The sequence below is a fragment of the Cyprinodon tularosa genome, unplaced genomic scaffold (genome assembly GCF_016077235.1).
Source record: "Cyprinodon tularosa strain WSP-4 unplaced genomic scaffold, ASM1607723v1 ctg1321, whole genome shotgun sequence".
NCBI classification, from domain to species: Eukaryota; Metazoa; Chordata; class Actinopteri; order Cyprinodontiformes; family Cyprinodontidae; genus Cyprinodon; species Cyprinodon tularosa.
The window spans coordinates 10300-33794 of NW_024038139.1; the positions used below are offsets into that span (position 1 = coordinate 10300).

Below are 23495 nucleotides of genomic sequence, written 5' to 3' on the forward strand. Positions count from 1 at the left end.
TCTTTGCCGAGCTGAATGCGCACTTTCATCTGGTTTGGTCTGCCGCGGTTTCCGTAGTCTCGTGAACGCGCTTTCAGGAAATCCTATACACTACTTTTTAGGCTCCAAAAACATTCTAAATGACTTCGTTTCGAGTAAATTCTGGATGCTACCCACTCAAGACACTTGGAATACATTGGACGAGCAGTATGGAGGAATATTGAAACGTTTTTGTGGACTTTTATTGACCTTTCTGTCTCGGGCGCCATAGACCTCCATTATTTGAATGTCAGCAGACAGCAAGAAGCCTCCCAGATCTCCAGATGCATTTGAGATATCAAAAAAGTACTCCAGAGTGTTGTTCAGCATGGGAGTGAGTAGAAAATGAAGGCTAATCATGTTTTGGGTGTACTATTCCTTTAACAAATTGGTGTTTCCGCCCGTGACCTGGAAGCAAAACAACAGAGCCACCAATGGAAAAAGCTCCACAGCCTGTGGCCGAAACAACTGATAAGGTGAGGAGATTCCTTATTACAAAATATCTCCAGTGTTTTAATGTTAAAACACTTTGGCTGTGTTGTGATTTTCTGAAGTGAGCTGAAGCTTTTTATGCAAAAGAGGACAGAGAAATTGCTCAGAGTGATTTTAGTTTTTTGTTTTTGCGGTTTTTGTTTTGTTGTTTTTGTTGTTTTTTTTACATTGCGAACGTGTACACATAAAAAAAAAGAGAGAGAGAGAAAGTCGTGCGTTCTAATGTGGGTAGAGGTTGAAAGTCCGACTGAAGGAATCCTGCGCAAACACCTTCAAAAATTATACTGCTCACTAGGATAAGTTGGTTGGAGAGCCCAACGGTTTCTGCATGCAGAAAGGGACAGTGATTTTATTCCCGGTCTGCCTGCAGACACGAAAGATGCACTTCTGAAAACAGACGCACCGACAGATACCAGTCACATAGCCGGTTAGAGTTTGCCAGTATACCTCCCATAAGGACATTTACGAAAAACCGAGACTGGAGAAATAAAAGCGAGCGGATCGGGTTGAAACGGACCTTTGGGGTGTTTTTCTCTTTCCTTCTCTTCTCTTATAAAAGGAAAGAGAGAGATGATAAAATGATATTCCCCATAAAACTAGAAGAGACTGATGCCCGGATTAGGTAACTTGTTTGGACCTGTTCACTTCCTGTTTGGATTAACTGAGTGTGCAGCTGTTCAGAGGAACTCCATCTGAAGTTAAGTTATTTTCTCTGTGATATCTCTGTATCTAAGTAACTCTAACTGACTACTTTAAAACATAGCACCTTGTGCTGCACTTTTCTACTGAGCACTTGTTAGTTTCACACAGTTTTATTTCTGATAGCAAGGAGTAGCTAGCCTAAGCTAGCGCTAGCTTAGCATTGCTATGGCTTCTCTCTCTCCCTCCCTTGACTCTTTTCCAACTCTTCCTTCTTCCTCTCCTCTCTCCTGCTCTCTGTGTCAGATGTTCAGTTATTCCTCTGCCTCCTTTAGTGATAATGGGATGTGTAATAAGTGTAGTATTTTAGTAGCTTTGGAGGCGAGGGTGTCAGAGTTAGAATCCAGTCTTCAGGCTGTTGAACATCCAGGAGTTAAAGTAGGCCCCCCACGTAGCTGTCCTCCAAAAGTGCCTGAGCAGCCAGGCTATTGGGTAACTGTACGCAGAAAGCGTAGTCGTGGATCTCTGCCCACTGGTCACCACCAACCCGTTCACGTTTCTAACCGGTTTTCCCCACTCAGTGACACACCCACTGAGAAGCCCACTCTGGTGATTGGCAGCTCCATAGTCAGAAACGTGGCATTAGAGACACCAGGGACCATAGTCAAATGTTTGCCGGGGGCCAGAACGGGCGACATCAAATCCTACCTGAAACTACTGGCTAAGGATAAGGTTAAATACAGTAAGATTGTTATTCACGCTGGTGGTAATGACACCCGGTTACGCCGATCAGAGGTCACTAAAATTAGTGTTGCTTCGGTGTGTAAGTTTGCCAAAAAAATGTCGGACTCCGTAATTTTCTCTGGTCCCCTCCCTGATCTGACCAGTGATGACATGTTTAGCCGCATGTCGTCATTCAACCGCTGGTTGTCTAGGTGGTGCCCTGAAAACAACGTGGGCTACATTAATAATTGGCAATCCTTTTGGGGAAAGCCTGGTCTGATTCGGAGAGACGGCATCCATCCCACATTGGATGGTGCAGCTCTTCTTTCTAGGAATCTGGCCACATTTATTAGTCCTCCAAAACCCTGACCACCCAGGGTGCAGACCAGGAAGCAGAGTTGTAGTTTAACACACGTCTCTGCAGCTTCTCTACTGTTACCCACTCTTTACTCCATCCAGACAGTGTCTTGCCCACGACCAAAATCTAATAAAGTAGCAAAGATTCCCAAAGGAGTAAATCATGATAATCTAATTAAAATCAAAATAACTCCAATTGGGGGAAAAGTTAAAACGATTAAATGTGGTCTGTTTAACATAAGATCGCTTTCCTATAAAAGTCTACTAGTTAATGACTTGATTTGTGATAATCACATTGACTTGTTTTGCCTTAAAGAAACCTGGCTGCAGCAAGAGGATTATGTGAGCATAAATGAGGCAACTCCTTCAAGCTATTTAAATTTTCACATACCCAGAAGTTCTGGGCGAGGAGGAGGAGTAGCAACAATCTTCCAGTCTGACTTACTAATTACTCCCAAAACAATTAATACCTACAACTCTTTTGAACATTTAACCCTTAATTTCCCTGATCCAAATTTCAAGGCAAGAAAAACCTCTTCTTTTTGTAACTTTGTATCGTCCACCAGGTCCTTACTCTGAATTTTTAGATGAGTTTTCAGAGTTCCTTTCTGATTTGGTATTAAATACTGACAGGGTCATCATAGTGGGAGATTTTAACATCCATGCTGACATTGAAGGCAATAGCTTAAGAGCAGCCTTTAATGCTATCTTAGACACTATTGGCTTTGTTCAAAATGTGAATAGTCCCACGCATTCTCATCTTCATACTTTGGATCTTGTGCTGACATACGGCATAGAATGTGAAGAAATAACAGTATTTCCTCACAACCCTGTCCTCTCTGACCACTTTCTAATAACCTTAAGGATTACTTTAACAGAGTTCTCCTCCCCCAAAAGAAGGTTCAATTTTAGTAGATCTTTATCAGATAGTGCAGTTATAAATTTTAAAGAATCTGCTTCACTTTCTCTCTCCTCTGTGTCGCTGAGCAGTGCTGCAGAGTGCAAAAGCATAGCTTATTGCCCTTCACAGGTTGATGATTTTGTTGATGGGGTTGCTAGTTCTCTGCGTACTGCCTTAGACAACGCAGCTCCTTTGAAAATGAAAACCGTTAAAAATAGAAAGCTTGCTCCTTGGTTTAATGCAGAGCTGCGTACTTTGAAGCAAAATGCTAGGAAACTGGAGAGAAAATATCGCTCCACAGGCCTGCGGGAGTCCTTCCAAGTCTGGAAAAATGGTTTACTGCTGAATAAGAGGACCCTTTGTAAAGCAAGAGCAGCATACTTCTCCTCATTAATAGAGGAGAATAAGAATAATCCTAGATTTCTTTTTAATACAGTTGCCAAACTCACCCAGAGCCATAGCTCTGTTGAACCGTCCATTCCACCTGCTCTTAGCAGCAATGATTTTATGGGATTCTTTATAAATAAGATTGATCTTATTAAAAATAAGATCATAAGCACTCCTCTATACGCGATTGTACCTGAGGTAGTCATGGAATCTGAACCGGGTTTAGACTGCTTTGATCCAGTTGAACTTTCTGAATTAGCAAAACTATTGTCTTCATCTAAGCCTTCAACTTGTATGTTAGATCCAGTTCCAACCAGGTTATTTAAGGAGGTATTCCCTTTGATCTCCTCCTCCATTTTAGATGTGATTAATCTATCTCTGTTACAGGGATATGTACCTAAAGCTTTTAAGGTTGCTGTAATTAAACCTCTGCTTAAGAAACCGTCTCTTGACCCAGATGACTTGGTCAATTATAGACCTATATCCAATCTTCCTTTCTTATCCCAAATTCTTGAGAAAGTAGTTGCCAAACAAGTTTGCGATCACTTACACCATAATGAACTTTTTGAAGAGTTTCAGTCTGGCTTTAGAGCTCATCATAGCACTGAAACAGCTCTGGTGAAAGTCACTAATGATATTCTCATGGCCTCAGATAATGGACTTGTATCTGTGCTCGTCCTGTTGGATCTCAGTGCTGCATTTGATCCAGTTGACCATAATATTCTTTTAGAAAGACTTGAATATTTTGTTGGAATTAAAGGAACAGCACTAGACTGGTTTAAATCTTATCTATCTGATCGAATTCAGTTTGTTCATGTTAATGATAGATCTTCAACACGCTCACAGGTTACCTGTGGAGTACCACAGGGATCAGTGCTAGGACCAATTCTCTTTACTTTATACATGCTCCCAATTGGTAGAGTTATTGGACAGCATGGGATTAATTTCCACTGTTATGCTGATGATACCCAGCTATATCTGTCTATAAATCCAGATGAAGCTAACCCATTACATAGATTACAGGCATGTCTTGAAGACATAAAAACCTGGATGACTCTTAACTTTCTGCTTCTGAATGCAGACAAAACAGAAGTTATAGTCTTTGGACCAGAGTCTCTGAAAAAGAAATTGATTAGCCAGTCACTTCATTTGGATGGGATTAAACTGATTTCAGATAATAAAGTAAAAAATCTTGGTGTTATTTTTGATCAGGACCTGTCATTTAAATCCCATATCAAATAGGTTTCTAGAATTTCCTTCTTTCATCTGAGGAACATTGCAAAAATTAGAAATCTCCTGTCCAGGGGTGATGCTGAGAAACTAGTCCACGCATTTGTTACTTCAAGGCTGGACTATTGTAATTCTTTACTATCAGGAAGTCCACAAACTGTAGTTAAAAGCCTTCAGCTGATCCAAAATGCTGCAGCCAGAGTTCTAATGAAAATTAAAAAGAGAGATCATATCTCGCCTATCCTGGCTTCTCTTCATTGGCTTCCTGTTAAATCAAGAATAGAATTTAAAATCCTCCTTCTCACATATAAAGCCTTGAGTGGCCAGGCTCCATCTTATATCAGAGATCTGATTGTTCCTTATGTTCCTAACAGAGCACTTCGCTCTCAATCTGCAGGTTTACTAGTGGTTCCTAGAATTTCTAAAAGTAGAATGGGAGGCAGATCTTTTAGTTATCAGGCTCCTCTCCTGTGGAACCAACTACCAGTTTTAGTCCGTGAGGCAGACACCCTGTCTACTTTTAAGGCTAGACTTAAAACTTTCCTTTTTGATAAAGCTTATAGTTAGAGTGGCTCAGGTTATCCTGAGCTATCTCTATAGTCATGCTGCTATAGGCTTAGACTTTTGGAGGACATAGGGATCCCCATTTCATCATTCTGCTTCATTCTCTCTCTGTTCTCCTATTCTGCAGAATCTGTTAGTTCAATCTCTAACCTTCTGCTCTCTCTGCTTTTCCTCAGAGTAGCTTTGCCTCGTCTGTTCCTGTTTGGCTGTGACGTCATCCTGGAAAGAAACATCAGCTGTGCTGCTTCCATCAACACCCTTGTTTATAGATGTTGGAGATCGGCCTGTTTTCCAGTGTGGTCCTGTTTCTCTGACCGTGACTGAGTGGATGTGCTCTCATCGTCCTCTGGCATGGGAGCTGCCTTGGAGCTCATCTGCCTGGCTGTGTGTTTCCTGGACGGGGTCGCCTTTTACAGCTGCTTTTTGTGTCTCTGCTTCTGTCTCCTTGAACCCCAGTGGGCCTCAGCAGATGGCCGCTCACACTGAGCCTGGTTCTGCTGGAGGTTTCTTCCTGTTAAAAGGGAGTTTTTCCTCTCCACTGTCGCTACAAGCATGCTTAGTGTGAGGGATTGTATTTGAGTCAATGAGTCAATGCAATCAACTGGTTTTCCTTAGATAGAAAACTTTGTATCAATTTGACTGTATGATCTGGTTGAACTGTAAAGTGCCTTGAGATGACATGTGTTGTGAATTTGGCGCTATATAAATAAACTGAATTGAAATTGAATTTGTCTAATCCTAAAAGTTGGTGGAGTGAACTAGGCAGAACTAAATCTTTTTTCTTTTCTCTAAATTTCTTTTCATTTTTTTCCTTTCTTTTTTCCTTTTCACTGACAGACGTATTTCTTTGACGGACGCACTTCCTTAGCAGAAAAGCGGCTCACTGTAGCTTAGAGGTAAAAAGTTTAAAGCACCAAGGGATCTCACGTTAGACGTCGAGGTCAAATTATATACACAGTGTGAGCAAAAGGTGTGATTTATATTCTGTGTCTGTCTGTCTGTTGTATGCTGTTTATTCAATGTCTGTCTTGGGTGTAAAATAGTTGTCCTATTATGTGTCAGTATAAACAGATTATCAAGAAATATGTTCTGGTCTAGATCATTTCTATCAGAAAGTGTTTGGTTTTGGTTGTCTTTCGTTCCTATTGTTATGAAAATGTTGTCGATGTTTCTGTGATTTTTGGAGGTGAACCTTGGAAAGAAAAGCTTAAAATATAAGAGGTTGATATTTACAATTTACGATGTCTTGAAATTAACATTTTAAAGGTAAGAAGATTAATTAGTAAATGTTCAGTGCTGTAAACCCCCGGCCAAACATTGAGCTCCAGAAGGTGGATCACACAGAGCAGCCCTTCACTTAGAGGCAGGAGAGAAAAGAAAAAGAAGACATAGAGAGACTGAGTGCACACAGGGCCGATCACAGCAGAGGCAGGGCCCAGGAGTCTAGAAACAGTTGTTACCTTAAAGACATCTACCAATTACTACACTAGAATGGTCAGAGATGGGAAGTAACGAAGTACAAATACTTCGTTACTGTACTCAAGTAGATTTTTCTGATATTTTTACTTTACTACTTATTTTTATGGCGACTTTTTACTTCTACTCCTTACATTTTTACACAAATATCTGTACTTTCTACTCCTTACATTTTTAAAAATTGGCTCGTTACTTTAGTTTTGAATCATTTCAATGGAGTTACGGTTATTATTTTTCACGTCATCAATACCAAATTCAATCTAATTGGATGGGAATCTACGTTGCATTTGACGCACCGCTACAAGATGAATCGACAGATTCGGCGGTATTCATTGGCGGCAAATCATTGCAGCTTGGTGGCGGTGGCGTTAGCATAGTAGCATGGACGACGAGATGATTGAAAATGAACACAACGGAGATCTAGTCCTATTGGCAGACATCCATTTTAAATGTAGGCAACGGCATGAAAAAAGTGGTTTCTACTTTTACTTTTATACTTTAAGTACATTTACAAGCCTGTACTTTGTTACTTTTACTTGAGTAAAGAAGTTTAATCAGTACTTCCACTTTTACCAGAGTATTTTTTAACACAAGTATCTGAACTTTTACTCAAGTAAGGAAAGTGAGTACTCTTGCCATCTCTGAGAATGGTATTGTAATCTGCATTTAGAGTGACTGATTCCGGAGCTTATATTTGAAAATGTTAGACCACACAAGCTAAGTTTGTCAAACTGTAGCAAAGTGAATATAAATTAAACACTGATCACTGAGGATACTCTAAGGTGGGTTAAATGGATCTTTACTCAGTCAACTGTTCAAAATAGAGTGGGTTACATCAAATAGATAAATTAGGACGGTTGAGTTCATTGGATAAAAAGAAGAGAGGCAGAAAGCGATAGATTAAATGGAGGGTGAGTTTGATAGAGAAGGGGAGAAATGGGCAAAGAATATCGAAGTGCGGGTTAAGTAAGAATTAGAGGGAAACCTGATGGACTTGTCCTGACATCGAACTTTTTTGCATGTTGGAGAGGATCAATGCTCCAAGATACACTTTTTCTTCCAAACCAGTAGCGGGATGGCTCCTGACCAGTTTCCCACATATAGATCCACTCACAGACACACACACACATACTGTCACGTAACAACACGCCCACACACGGTTAACGACTCGAAGAACACAAGGATCCACATGGGAATGGGGTTTTCTTTCATGCACTAACATTCACGGATACAAGGCCTGATGGGGGAGTTTTTAAACAAGGGTAATCTGCGCCGAGTTGGGTTTTTCTTAGAGATTAAAGAACTTTTAATAATTTTCAATGGGGAGGGGATAAAAGTAAACTAAAATGCAGTTATAGGTTTAGACGAAACTAAAACTTAATATGCTATGTAGAAATAGTTTCAAAATTCATTTATTTAATCAATGAATTGAGTGTTACAATGTGTAATAAAGGGTTAAATGTTTTCTAAATATTTACAGGTTTCTTGAATGAGATTATATTAGTTGCAGTGATTTTCAGCTTATATGAACAAAATATAATGAGCAGAAACATCGATAGGATGTTCAGGCGGAGTACATACTATTAAAAATAACTTTCAGCTGCAAGGCATCGAAAGGTAGGTTATGTTTAATGATTTAATGTTTTGGGGGATTTTAAAAAAAAATTTTGAATAGACACTGAAATGATCTGCTGAAAAAAACACAGAGTCCATGGATCATTAATTTAAATGTAGTAAATTAAGTGGTGATTTAAGGGATAAATTGAAGGTAATTGTGGATAAGAATATCTGGTTGTGACTGCACTTAGATTTTGAGTGAATAAAGAATTGCTAATTGAAGACATTGTTTATCGTGATAAGAACACTGACTGCACTCTCTGTGTGTCGAAGGATCCCGGAGGAATGGATTGATGAACTGTGATGAGAACAGTCCATGAGAACCTCCACATGGATTCAGCATCTATCTGCCATTGGACTGCATGGAGACCAAAGTGGCTGTGGAGGAGGCCATACAAGACTCCGATTGATCAATTAGATTGATGAGTGATAGAGACACTGAAAGAATTCATCATCATCAGTGATATTCACCATTTGTTTTTTAACTCGGACCAGGATAATTCTTGATTTTCGTCTGAACCTGTTCCTGAGCCACAGTGGGCGGCCTCGTCTGAACCTGTTCCTGAGCCGCAGTGGGCGGCCCCTTCCAAGGCGGTTCCAGAGCCGCAGTCGACGGCTCCCTCTGAGCCTGTTGCAGAGCAACAGAAGCGGATGCGGCGTCCTCCTCGGCGCATCCTGCTGAAGCGGAGGCGGCGTCCTCCTCGGCGCATCCTGCTGAAGCGGAAGCGGCGTCCTCCTCGGCGCATCCTGCTGAAGCGGAGGCAGCGTCCTCCTCCTAGGTTCCTGCTGCATTGGAGACGCCGGCCTCCAGAGCATCTCTCTCAGCTCCGGCCCCACGGCCGGCCTCCAGAGCGTCTCTCTAAGCTTCGGCCCCACGGCCGGCCTCCAGAGCGTCTCTCTCAGCTCCGGCCCCACGGCCGGCCTCCAAAGCGTCTCTCTCAGCTCCTCCAGAGACTTTTTGTTGCCCTCGCCCACCCTGGGTGGGTTGTTTTGATTTTTCGGACTCTGTTCTGTTTTTGTGCCTGGTTCCCTATCCGCCCACTCTGGGTGGGTTGTTTTGATTTTTCAGACTCGGTTCTGTTTTTGTGCCTGGTTCCCTATCCGCCCACCCTGGGTGGGTTGTTTTGATTTTTCAGACTCGGTTCTGTTTTTGTGCCTGGTTCCCTATCCGCCCACCCTGGGTGGGTTGTTTTTAGTTTCTGGACATTTTAGGGCGTCTGGGATCCGCCCTTAGGTGGGGGGTACTGTCATGGTCCTGGTCTGATTGTTCCTGTTTTCCTTAGTTATCCATTTGTTGTCCTCTGCTGCCCTCTTGTGTCCTACCTTCCTCTGTTTCTCTGTCCTGCCAAGCACCTGCTGCCAATTTCCTCGTCAGCTCTCTCTGTCTCTGTCCCCTTTAAAAGCCCTCCCTGTTCAGTTCCTGTTTGCTGGATCCTCGTCAAACATCCTGTCTAACTTCTGTCTGTGCTCCTCGTCTGTCCCTGGCTTCTGGTTTGGTTAATCCCTGATGTCTCCTTGGTTCTGGTACGTTTGTAATTTTCAGTTGGACTCTGATTCCTGCTTTTGGACCTGAATAAACAGACTTTAATTCACCTCTGCCTACTGGTCTCTGCGTCTGGGTCCTCCTCACAAACAGTGACTCATGACAGAAACATTTTGCTCCAGACCGACCAAGATAAAGTTTTATGCCACTTTTTCTTTGATGTAGAAAGACTCTGAACCTTATTGGCTTAAAGGTTGTTTAAGTAGTTGATAATGATAATTATCAGATTCAAAACGGGGTTTCTTGCTCAGATTGGCCGAGAGTGGGATTTCCCCGGGGTCACCCCGGTTTTTACTACCTTTTAGAGAGGGTAGCGTTTTCTGGTGGAGAACGGCCCAACCTGTCCTGTGATGTCCCCTACTGTGACTGAATGATTGGTAAAGTTGGATGGATGGTTTATCCATGATGAGCGGTCACATTTAGGGGGCCTCCAGGTGGGAGTGAGAGTAGATGAATTTGGCCTTATTAGATTTATAGGCTTAGGTTATCTAGTCGAAGGTAACTTAAAATAATGTGCGCATAGGAAACTAAAACAGCTTTCCTTTAATTAGATGAAACCCAAATTGTAGTTAAATGCTGAAACTGTGGTCTTGAGTGAGAACATTTGGTCTGTGAAGTTTTGATTGTGATTACTTTTGATCCCTAATTAATGATACATGACTAATTATAGATGCTCTCTGGGTCACCCGGTCCTTCGAAGATGTGTCACTTCCTGTGTTTTTAAGTTACCTGTAAAAACGGTAACTTATCAGGGGGAGTTGTTAGGTTTTATTATTTATACATCATGTGCAATGTTATTTTGTTAGTCAGATTAGACAGAGCAGAAGGCCTTCCTTCACATTGTGGATGTCGCGGTGTGTACGGAGGTCATCTAATCAAGACAGCCTTCGTGTCTTTAAGAATACACAGGATATGGGCACATCTTGGAGCCGGTCTGATAGGAAAGCTGCTGTATCTGTAACCCTGAAGCATAGAAGCAACCTGCATGGAGTTCAAGACATGGACGGCGTGTCAGTTTCTGATATGGACAGCTAAGGATCCACATGATGCAACACAGACTCAGAAGGTATAAGAAGCAGGAGATGACGTTGTTCGGGGCTCAAACTTTGCCGGACGCTTGCGGACGTGATTTTTGAGACCACAGCTGTGCAGCTCTAAGCATTTTTCTCTGTCCTGTAACGACCTGATCTGGAATAAACTCTGTTACTTTTTTACTCCTGTTTTTATAGTCCTTTTTTATATGGTTTTACCGAGTTTGAGTTAAGAGTAGTAAATAACTTGCTCCCAGGAAAAGAACCGGTGAGGAGGCCCCCGGGGCGCTACAGCCTTTACTTCCAAGGGGACAAATCCTCCTCACTTTAACAAATATTAAATGTCAATAACACTCAGACACTCGGAAACAAAAGTGAAAAAAAAAGAATGACATGCCAGCCTATATGATCACAGCTCTATTAAGCCTTTGTAGAAAATAAAAAGGCACAAACATATTGCCTATTTATAAAGAAAAATGATAAACAAAATGAAACAATGCCAATTTGTAAACATGAAAGCATGACAACAAATTGGATGGTATGTGTTGGTGATTTATAAGCAAACAAACCTTACATGTGACATATCAATCAGAAGGAGCTGAACACTGTCACACCAGTGCAGGTCTTTGTCAGCCGTACATGCAGAAATGATTACAGACTATTATCAGAAGCTTCTGAGTCACTGTCACAGTCATCATCAGAAGTATCGTCAAAGCTAACACTCCCTGCTCCAGACAAAGTCTGTAGATAATATTCTCTTGCTTGCAGCTTCATCTGTTTTAAGTGCTGCAGCTCTCTAAGGATGATGCTATGGAGACCTCTTAGACCTTCATTGGTTAGGGCACAGGACGAACCTTTAAAGTTGAACATAAGTAAAAATAACAATTAATAAAAAATGTTAGATGCTTTAACTATTAATATGTTTATACATCTCTTAAACACATACTTTGAAATTTGCCTCTCGATGACAGGTGGGAAAGGTCCTTCAGTGTGTCTTCTTGGGATAGCAGAGATTTCCAATGATGGTCCATCTCTCCTACAAGGATCCTCTTTTCCTCTTCCAGTCTCTTCACTTTCATGAGGCCATCGAATGCCCTTCTTTTTGTGGAAAGACTGACAGAGTCTGAAATACATTCAAGAAAAAGACAAATCAACTCAGTTTGAATTTGTGATTGAGTTTAGGTCTACACCTGGCGTATGTACTGACATTATCTGTCAGGTATGATGACAGTATAAAACATATTAGTGTATGTTTACTTACCATTGTGTGATTGCTGCCATGGTAATGTTGTGTCGCTGGACAGGATGTCTTCCAAAGACAGTGCTTCTGTGCCTGCAACAGTTTTGTTGTATTCTTCCAAAGCCAATGCTAAAATGTTTTTCTCATGTTGTATTTTGCGACGAGCCTTGACACGAGCATTTGTTTCCGTCTGTGTCTTTGTAAAGACGCTGAGAACGCCTTTTGATGCTTGCAGCCAGAACCTCGATTCTGCCTGCCAACGAGTCTGGATCAGTTCTGGTAGATGTTGCTGATGATGATAAATAACGGGGATGCAGTTACATATAAGTACTTTTGGAATGTACTCTAATTTTTAATCTGTAAAAGCTCACCTTCTGCCCACTTCTTAATATCATTGACCCAGTCATCAAGTTGCATGTCAGTCACTAAAAGCTCAGTTTTTAAGCACACCAGGTTGTGATGCTGTTTTTGAAGAGCTTTTGTGGCCTGCATTGACAATTTCAAGTAAAAAAAAAAAATCAGAGCACAGCAATTATTGGAATGAACAAAAATCAACAGTTTCACTACCTTCTGGTATTGATGAGTTAGTGAGGTGGCCAAGTTGTCATGTTTTTGCTGGTTCCAGCGCATGGCCATAAGGGTCAGCATGTCTGTCCGTCCTGTAAACAGAAGAAGCCCGCAATAGTAGACTTTTCCGTTATCATAGTTACTTACCTGGTTAAATAAAGGAAAATGAACTTATAATTTCAGGAAACCAATCTTTGGTCTTCTCACCAGCTTTTGACATATGTTTTGTCGTAACAGTGATCCTTGAAAGAAATGCATTACACTGTTCAACTTCTTCCCCTAGAGTCAAACCAGCACCCTCTTGATATGCTCCACTCCATTTAACCTAAATAAAAGCATGCAAACACAAACAATTTCAACAGCCAAAGATGTTCATGCATTTATGCAAGGTTATTCAATGGCTATTCAGTGTTCCTTACCTCACATTTGAAGTCATGGGCTTTGGCATGGAACACTGAGAGAAATGGCTTCATTTGAAGCAGGTGTTGGAGCTCAGGACAGCTTTTAGATACTTTTTGAAGATATGGCCAGTACTTGCATGTTACATCCATGCAAAAAAAATGTGATCTGTCTGTTGACCAACCTTTGCTGCAGGTACAAGGGGTATGCAAATATCTCACCCCTATACATGTTCAGGGCACAAAGTAGGACCCCATGTCTACACACTGCTAGCTCCAATCCCTCCTCGTCCAGCTTGCTGCTGGATCTGTGAGACATCTCCCTGGCTGCTGACCATTGCCCACCACAAACACCTCTTCCAGAAATCTAGAATGCATAAAATTAAATCAGACATGCTGTCATTACAGGGTAAAAGGTTACTGTCATTATAAAGTTGTAATCTGCAGTCTTACATGTTTGGTTGATTTGTGTATATAGTCCACAAATGTTACTACATCTTCATCCTTGGCTATGAAAAGGTCGTTAAATATAGCCTGTTCCTCTGATCTGGGAAAAAAAAGGAATAAAAACACTATATAGGTGTCATGGTCCACAGGTAGTGAACATCACTAACTTATACAAAGAATTGCTATATTTCACACATTATACAATACCCTGCTGCATTCTTGAAACGGTAATGCTTGCGGTTTCCATCCACTGAACGTGCAAGCATATCTGGGGTACAAGCTTGACATTTGAAGGGATCCTTCCTTAACATTTTATCTAACTCATATCTTACAGCTTCCCACTCGAAAAAACTTTTCAGGAAGCTTTCGGCCGAGATCTTTCCTGTCTGATTTAAGATGAGAGACAAATTTTAAAAAGAAAAATTACACAAGGACATAGGTGACCAAATCCAAGGCATCAAGGATAGGTGTTCTTCAAGTTCTAGGTGTGTCCTTTGCTAAAAACATCTCATTCAATCTATTTTGATGTTACCAGGACTTCCGATGATCTGAATGCTGAATGAATGAGGTGATATTGATTCAAGTGTATGTAACCAGTGACATCAAAACGTTGAAGAACATAACCACTCAAAAATGGAGTCAAACAGCCCATCTGGAATATGTACGTTAAAGTACTCACACGGCCAAAGCGGATGGTTCGTTGGTCCAACATTTTTAGAAATGCTTGACAGGAGAGACCTGGTGCTGCCATCTTCATTTCTTCAAATGTAAAAAGCACATCAGTTGCATATAGAGTGGAAAAGTGAAGGGTAGCTGGCCAGTAATCAGTTAAATTTAGGTCATGTACTCCACATGTCCAACTAGCCTCACATCCCTCACAACCCAGCTCTGGCATGCTGAGATCATAACGACCTAAAACACCAAGAAAGTGTAAAAGTTGTAATACTTGGTTATTGTAATGTCAGGTTGACATTGTGTCACAAACAATTTCTTATGGTCTGCAAAAAACTTACTAAATAATTACATTTTGCTAACATTGGTTTTTAATTAGGCCCGAGCAGCGAAGGCTGCAAGAGCCTATTGTATTTCGAAAGTTTCTTTTCATTATTCTTTTCTCACTTCGAACGCATTTTATGGGGACTTCGCATATTCAAAAACTCAGGAAAACGTGGCAGTAAATTGTCCCCCGCGTGAAATAGCCGGACTGTAATGGAATCCAAAATGGCCGCCCCCAAATTACGCCACAGCGCCACCTAACGTGAGTTGGGGAAACTGTAAGTCACAGAGATTTGAACTTTGGCACCCAGGTAGATCTCATCAAATCATGAAAAAAAGTCTTTTGGAGGTATGCCCTAAAACCCACAGGAAGTCGGCCATTCTGGCTCAAAGTGTGATTTTTGGCCATTTTTCATTTTCGCTCATGTCGAACTTTAACAAACTCCTCCTAGGGATTATGAGCTATCGGCTTCAAACTCGGTCATTATGCAGTTGAGGCTTTGGAGATTAAAAGTTATTAAAGGTTTTCGTTTTTGAGCATGTTTAAGGGGTCCCCAGGGGCCCCAAAGTTAGGGTACTTTTGAAGAATTTCAAAGTGGAATAACTTTTACAAAAAAAGTTCAAATCAAACCAAGTTTGGCTGTAAGGAGCTCCTTTGGGTGCTTGACCATAATGAATGGTCAAATGATGACATCATCTAAGCCCCGCCCCCTAAGGGAAGAAAGTCACTTTTTTCACTTGGGAGGGTCCCTTTCAGTCATTTTAAACACCAGCACCTTGAAACTTTGTCAGATGATAGAAAACATGTTGGTCTAACTTCGTTTAAAGCACAGAGAGTCTGAGTTAAATGGTGTTGCCGTGGCGCCATGGCCAAGTGAGGCGTTTCGCCATGAAAATACGATTGGCTCTCATTTCCTCAATAACAATCAGATCTGCACCAAAATCACAAGAGATGATCCTAGTCCAACTCCAAACAGGAATCCAGAGGAATATTTTGTGGGTGGGGCTTAATTTTCCTACAGCGCCCCCTAGAAATAACAAACTTCAGACAACCAGCCCCAAGCCGTTTTTAGTCCAAGAATATTGAAACTTTGAACACATTTGCATCTCATCAGGCCCTAACTAAAAGCCTCTTGGAGCTATTGTCTAAACCCCACCGGAAGTCGGCCATTTTGAATTACAGGTGCTGGTCATAAAATTAGAATTTCATGAAAAAGTAGATTGATTTCAGTAATTCCATTTAAAAAGTGAAACTTGTATATTATATTCATACATTACATACAAACTCATATATTTCAGATGTTTATTTTGTTTAATTTTGATGATTACAAATGACAACAAATGAAAATCTCAAATTCATCATATCAGAAAATTAGAATATTGTGAAAAGGTTCAAAATTGATGGCCCCTGGTGCCACACTCTAATCAGCTAATTAACTCAAACCACCTGCAAAAGCCTTTAAATGGTCTTTCAGTCTAGTTCTATAGGCTACACAATCATGGGGAAGACTGCTGACTTGACAGTTGTCCAAAAGACGACCATCGACACCTTGCACAAGGAGGGCAAGACACAAAAGGTCATCGCTAAAGAGGCTGGCTGTTCACAGAGCTCAGTCTCCAAGCACATTAATAGAGAGGCGAAGGGAAGGAAAAGATGTGGTCGAAAAAAGTGTACAAGCAAGAGAGATAACCGCACCCTGGAGAGGATTGTGAAACAAAACCCCTTCAAAAATGTGGGGGAGATTCACAAAGAGTGGACTGCAGCTGGAGTGAGTGCTTCAAGAACCACCACACACAGACGTATGAAATACATGGGTTTCTGCTGTCGCATTCCTTGTGTCAAGCCACTCTTGAACCACAGACAGCGTCAGAAGCGTCTTGCCTGGGCTAAAGAGAAACAGGACTGGACTGCTGGTGAGTGGTCCAAAGTCATGTTCTCTGATGAAAGTAAATTTTGCATTTCCTTTGGAAATCAAGGTCCCAGAGTCTGGAGGAAAAGAAGAGAGGCACTTCATCCACGTTGCTTGAAGTCCAGTGTAAAGTTTCCACAGTCAGTGATGGTTTGGGGTGCCATGTCATCTGCTGGTGTTGGTCCATTGTGTTTTCTGAGGTCCAGGGTCAACGCAGCCACATACCAGGAAGTTTTAGAGCACTTCATGCTTCCTGCAGCTGAACAACTTTTTGGAGATGCAGATTTCATTTTCCAACAGGACTTGGCACCTGCACACAGTGCCAAAGCTACCAGTACCTGGTTGAAGGACCATGGTATCCCTGTTCTTAATTGGCCAGCAAACTCTCCTGACCTTAACCCCATAGAAAATCTATGGGGTATTGTGAAGAAGAAGATGCAATACACCAGACCCAACAATTCAGAAGAGCTAAAAGCCACTATTAGAGCAACCTGGGCTATCATAACACCTGAGCAGTGCCACAGACTGATCAACTCCATGCCACGCCGCATTGCTGCAGTAATACAGGCCAAATGAGGCCCAACTAAATACTGAGTGCTGTACATGCTCATACTTTTCATGTTCATACTTTTCAGTTGGCCAACATTTCTATAAATCCTTTGTTTTTATTGGTCTTCAGTAATATTCTAATTTTCTGATATGATGAATTTGAGATTTTCATTTGTTGTCATTTGTAATCATCAAAATTAAACAAAATAAACATCTGAAATATATGAGTTTGTATGTAATGTATGAATATAATATACAAGTTTCACTTTTTAAATGGAATTACTGAAATCAATCTACTTTTTCATGATATTCTAATTTTATGACCAGCACCTGTACATTTTACCCTGTTGTGAAATCACGGACCTCTGTTCAAAAAATTGTATAAAATCAGCCTTTTATCCAAATGAGCTAAAACTTTCAAAATACGTTCTTTACAAAGCCTGCTGTAAGCTGGTTACAATAGCAAAGCGCTTCTTTAAAGTCTGTCACTCTGATTTTTCAAAAGTTTGCGTTCTCGCCTAATAGTTGGTCAAGTGGACAGATAATGCCAGGAAATAATTCAGCCCCTAGCCATGCTCGTTCCTAGGATAATGAAACTTGGCACACATCTGTATGAGCTCTCCACCTACAAAAAGTTTCATTGGAGCCATGGTCTAAACCTCTCATGAAGTCGGCCATTTTGAATCAAACGGCACCCTTATGAAAATAGAATCACTATGTTAAAATATTTCTAAAAAATCAGTCGTTTTGCCAAAAGAGCTAGGACTTTTGGAATATATTCCTCTATTCGCTACTTGTTTGATGGTAAACACAGCATAGCTCTTTTTAAAAGTCCGTCACTCTGATTTCTCAAAGGTTTGTGTTAAGAGGAAATTGTTGTATCTCAAAAAGTTTTATAGCAATCCTAGACAAATTTGGAACAGTTATTTATCCTTTGATTATAGAAAAGACTGCAAAGTTTGGCGTGAATCCATGCATGTGTGAGTATCTTATGGGGTTTTCAACTGCTGCAGTATATGGCATTCAAGTTTAAAGATTTTTCTTTCTTTAAATTATTTAATAAATCATCTAAAAAAAATCTAGGACAAGCAAGATGTGTTCCTTGACATTTGTGATTTTATTCGGGATTTTATTGCAAACTATGGATTTTTAATGATTTTTTTTGTTTTGAGTAGAGTCGGCCATTTTGAATTACATTTTACCCTGTTGTGAAATCACGGACCTCTTTTCAAAAAATTGTATAAAATCAGCCTTTTATCCAAATGAGCTAAAACTTTCAAAATACGTTCTTTACAAAGCCTGCTGTAAGCTGGTTGCAATAGCAAAGCGCTTCTTTAAAGTCTGTCACTCTGATTTCTCAAAAGTTTGTGTTAACAGGAAATTGTTGTATCTCAAAAAGTTTTATAGCAATCCTAGCCAAATTTGGAACAGTTATTTATCCTTTGATTATAGAAAAGACTGCCAAGTTTGTCGTGAATCTATGCATGTTTGAGCATCTTATGGGGTTTCCAACTGCCGCAGTATATGGCATTCAAGTTTAAAGATTTTTCTTTCTTTAAATTATTAAATAAATCATCTAAAAAAAATCTAGGACATGCAAAATGTGTTACTTGACATTTGTGATTTTTTTCGAAATTTTATTGCAAACTATGGATTTTTAATGATTTTTTTTGTTTTGTGTAGGGTGTATTACCGCTAACCCAGGAGTTTGGCAGTGCTGTTTCTCCATCTTTTGAACATATACTTTAGACCCACCACCTGAGATGGCCGCAGCATCTATCTCACAGATGAGATTCATCCCAGATATTATATTTTATCCCTAGTTTAACCCTTCCTGACCAAAGCTGTGGTTTTCTCCGGCTGGTCCAGAGGTGAAGCGTGGCTGAAGAGCAGGAGCATAGGCTGGGAAGGAGCGTGGAGGTGGAGGTCGCTTGGTTCCCGCGGTCGCAACATACCAGGCGGTGCGAGCTGCGAGGGCCGCTCAATGCCACTTTTGGCTTTAATTATATTTTGGTTTTGATTCATGAAAAAAATAAAGTTATTCATACCATTGATTTTGACCACAGTGACTGCCTTTCCTGGTTTGATCTTCAAACACTCTGATGGACAATCACAAATTCTGACTGGGATCTCCACAGGTACGAATTGTGCTAAAGAGATTGACATGTTTAAAATGTAAATTCACATAAACTGCATATAAGATATGCAGAACCAGATAAACAAAAAAACAGAACATTCAAAATACAGTCAAAAGTTAACAATAAGAAAAACTCTGAAGAGTGTTTCAACAGTACAAATAAAAAGCTTACCATCATTGCAAAGAGTTGAATTTAAAACATAGGTAGTTGGAGGTAATGGCTGGAAGAACCCAGCTATGATGGTTTCTCTGTTGTGGAAGACATGTCTGGTGTGCATCATCACATCACATTTTTCACAAAAGAAGGGGTGTGGTAGGCAATCACGACACCGAAGTGTAGATGGATTTTTCCACATTGTTGGCAAAAAGGGGCTGACACACTGTGCTGAGCTGCTATGGTGTTAACCAGGCAGGGTGCTTTCCAACTCTCTGAGAATATGCTTTTTCTTGTGCTCCAGTTAGTGGACGCCGGAGGAACTTTTGGCACTAGTGGTTGACCTGCAGAATCATTCAGTGAACTCTGGAGTTCTTGTAGAAAAGACTCTTTTAAAAAATAAAAACATTTTTTTAGATGTTACAAAAGTATGTGCTATACTTTTATTATATAGAAAAAATAAAATAAGATGTACTACTGACATACCAACAGTCTCTGCAGCAAAGGCAGCCTCACACTGAATGTTAGAGGGATGAGAGGGACATCTGGTCTTCTCACTGTGGGACGCTATAATAATGAATTAAACATATATAAAAGTAAGGAGTATATCTAACATCTTACTTAAATCCACATTTGGATGTCCAATTCCAATTTAATAACCATCTTAAATTCCCATATCTCAAGATTCAAATTTGTAGTAGAAACTGTTAACTAAAAATTAAGAAAGTAATTCAGATTGTCAGACAAATGGAGGAAAAACATATTTGTTTCTAACCTTTTCTAATAAGGTATGGTAAATGGATAGTGAACCATTTAAATTATGTTGCCTAAATTATCCAAATTTGTAGGCTATTTTTTGTAAATTATTTAAAGGATGTTGCAGACTGTTTAAAAATATTTCTATATTTTGATGAGCACCGGTGGTTTGTATTTTGTTTTGTTTAACTGTATTTGCACTTTGTAAAGTTTTTTTTGTGTGTTATGTACCTCACGGGTTGCCGTAGCTAAATGAGGGCAGGTCCGATAAAAGCTGGCAGAGTCACTGTATCAATGAACATTCAATGACTTGAATTAACTGTCAAAAGTGCTTGGCACTATCAACACTTAGTCGTCCCCGGTGAAAGCAGAAAGTTTTCACGGTGACTAAAGTAATCAAGGTGACTATGGTGATCAAAATGATTGAGTTGACCGATGATCCACATCAAAGAAAGTAATAAAAAAAAACTTGAAAATTAATACAAGTGCTGGAGGGCTGCTATGACTAAATACATGTACATCAACTGCTGGAAAAGCATTCACTCTGTTGCAACCACATTGTACTGTGTGTCAAAACAGTAAAACTTCTCAGTTTTGTTATATAACTAACCTGTTGTTTGTTATTGAGTAATTTCTAGTCAACATACTCTTACCGTATAATTAAAAACAATTTTGTGTTGGGGAAAGATATCAGCCTTTATCAGATAAATGTTTTTACATCCACTTCTCTAGGTGTAAAAGCAAACAGAATAATTACTTGTTAGAAGAAATATATTTTGCCAAAATATAAATTAATATACACTATATTGCCAAAAGTATTTGCTCACCTGCCTTGACTCACATATGAGCTTAAGTGACATCCCGTTCCTAATCCATAGGGTTCAATATGACGTCGGTCCACCCTTTGCAGCTAGAACAGCTTCAACTCTTCTGGGAAGGCTGTCCACAAGGTTTAGGAGTGTGTTTATGGGAATTTTTGACCATTCTTCCAGAAGCGCATTTGTGAGGTCGCACACTGATGTTGGACGAGAAGGCCTGGCTCTCAGTCTCCGCTCTAATTCATCCCAAAGGTGTTCTATCGGGTTGAGGTCAGGACTCTGTGCAGGCCAGTCAAGTTCATCCACACCAGACTCTGTCATCCATGTCTTTATGGACCTTGCTTTGTGCACTGGTGCACAGTCATGTTGGAAGAGGAAGGGGCCAGCTCCAAACTGTTCCCACAAAGTTGGGAGCATGGAATTGTCCAAAATGTCTTGGTATGCTGAAGCATTCAGAGTTCCTTTCACTGGAACTAAGGGGCCAAGCCCAGCTCCTGAAAAACAACCCCACACCATAATCCCCCCTCCACCAAACTTTACACTTGGCACAATGCAGTCAGACAAGTACCGTTCTCCTGGCAACCGCCAAACCCAGACCCGTCCATCAGATTGCCAGATGGAGAAGCGCGATTCGTCACTCCAGAGAACGCGTCTCCACTGCTCTAGAGTCCAGTGGCGGCGTGCTTTACACCACTGCATCCGACGCTTTGCATTGCACTTGGTGATGTATGGCTTGGATGCAGCTGCTCGACCATGGAAACCCATTCCATGAAGCTCTCTGCGCACTGTTCTTGAGCTAATCTGAAGGCCACATGAAGTTTGGAGGTCTGTAGTGATTGACTCTGCAGAAAGTTGGCGACCTCTTCGCACTATGCGCTTCAGCATCCGCTGACCCCGCTCCGTCAGTTTACGTGGCCTACCACTTCGTGGCTGAGTTGCTGTCGTTCCCAAACACTTCCATTTTCTTATAATACAGCTGACAGTTGACTGTGGAATATTTAGGAGCGAGGAAATTTCACGACTGGATTTGTTGCACAGGTGGCATCCTATCACAGTTCCACGCTGGAATTCACTGAGCTCCTGAGAGCGACCCATTCTTTCACAAATGTTTGTAAAAACAGTCTGCATGCCTAGGTGCTTGAATTTATACACCTGTGGCCATGGAAGTGATTGGAACACCTGATTCCAATAATTTGGATGGGTGAGCAAATACTTTTGGCAATATAGTGTATGTATTAATTTACTAATATGTGTAAAAAAAATAGTCTACATCTGTCAGTGATCATGTTTTGAAAGAAGTACTTACTCTTAGGTAATTGATTTCTTGTTGATCTTGCCCTTTTATAAAGTTTGTTACCATCTTTATCCCTTTTTCTCCACCTTACTCTTGGTTCAGGTATCTTCATAGGTACTTGATCATCTTTCTTCAGCTCGCAAGTCATCAAGTTGTTGAAGCTCGAGATTTATTTTTTTGCTGTTGTATCTCTGTATCTAGGTCCATTAATGGATCAGAGATGTTTGAGACACTCATGGTGAAGGACAGACAGACAGACAGAACTGTTGAAAAGTTAAGAATAGACAAATTAAGGACACAAAGATGATAAACAGATAAAACAGATGTGGCTCTTAAAAGTGCCTTTTGTGGGTGCTATATAAAAGAGCAGAAAGATACGTGAGGTGATGAGATCAAAGAGGAACCTGTTGACATAAAAAAAAGAAATGTTCAGATTTAGGAAATTCTTGATTTCTCTTTATAAGTTGCAACAGCAATAAACAAAATAGACAGGTGTAGAGATCTTTCCCTGTAATGATCCAAGTTCGTTTTAATTGGAAGTAAATGGCCTAGCTGCAAACAGACAGGGGTTCATAGACAAACTTTTAAGGATCATTACAGCATAGGGTCACTGGCGTTTATATCGATCCTAAAATTTTACAACAAGCATGACTATAAAGAATTCTGTGACTCTAGCATGGCCAATTAAATGAATAAAGTGCAGGTTCAGTTGAAGCTTATGGACTCCAAGAGGCTAATGTAGCTAGCTTCCCGTCCAGTTCTTCCGGTAAATTTATTTTATAAATGTTACAAACGTGTCTAAATGTCTTCAACCATTCGCGGCACAGTCCGACTGCCATTAAGTCCTAAAACTGCAATCATCAACTTTATAACGCTACACTCTAGTTATTTTTTTGTTTTATAGTACAGAAACATTTTGGACAGATTCAGGTTTGTACTCACAGGGGTGCAAGCGTCGCATGCGATGACGTCAGCGTCTTCTTCTTCGTGGGTTTTTGCGGGATACGTACTTATTTTTATTATTTCAATGAAAAATATTAAACGTTCACAGAACTGTTTGCATGCAATCACAAAAGAAAATCATTTTTATTTTTACTTAAATTAAGTTGGTAAATTTAAAATAAAGGATTTTAAATCAAGCTAAAAAAAAAAAAGGCTTTTAAATCAACTTAACAACAACCACAACAAAAACCCTCCGGTTTTATATTTTACTGAGTTATTTTTAAATACCAAATTAAAGTTTTATGAACG

The 23495-nt window shown here is 40.3% G+C and overlaps 1 protein-coding gene and 1 long non-coding RNA gene across 2 annotated transcripts; both read right to left on the minus strand.

The window, feature by feature from the left end:
• Positions 1-13797: 13797 nt before the first annotated feature.
• Positions 13798-19575, minus strand: LOC119778378. Its single transcript, XM_038277569.1, has 4 exons — positions 19395-19575; positions 19134-19235; positions 14310-14542; positions 13798-14016 (listed from the first exon to the last, which is right to left on the minus strand). The coding sequence occupies exons 1-4, from the start codon at positions 19501-19503 to the stop codon at positions 13813-13815; spliced, it is 648 nt and encodes a 215-aa protein (XP_038133497.1). The 5' UTR covers positions 19504-19575; the 3' UTR covers positions 13798-13812.
• A 162-nt stretch (positions 19576-19737) lies between these two features.
• On the minus strand, positions 19738-22381 carry LOC119778376. Its single transcript, XR_005280053.1, has 3 exons — positions 22257-22381; positions 19863-19943; positions 19738-19765 (listed from the first exon to the last, which is right to left on the minus strand). It is a non-coding gene; the product is annotated as an uncharacterized LOC119778376 (long non-coding RNA).
• Positions 22382-23495: the final 1114 nt, after the last annotated feature.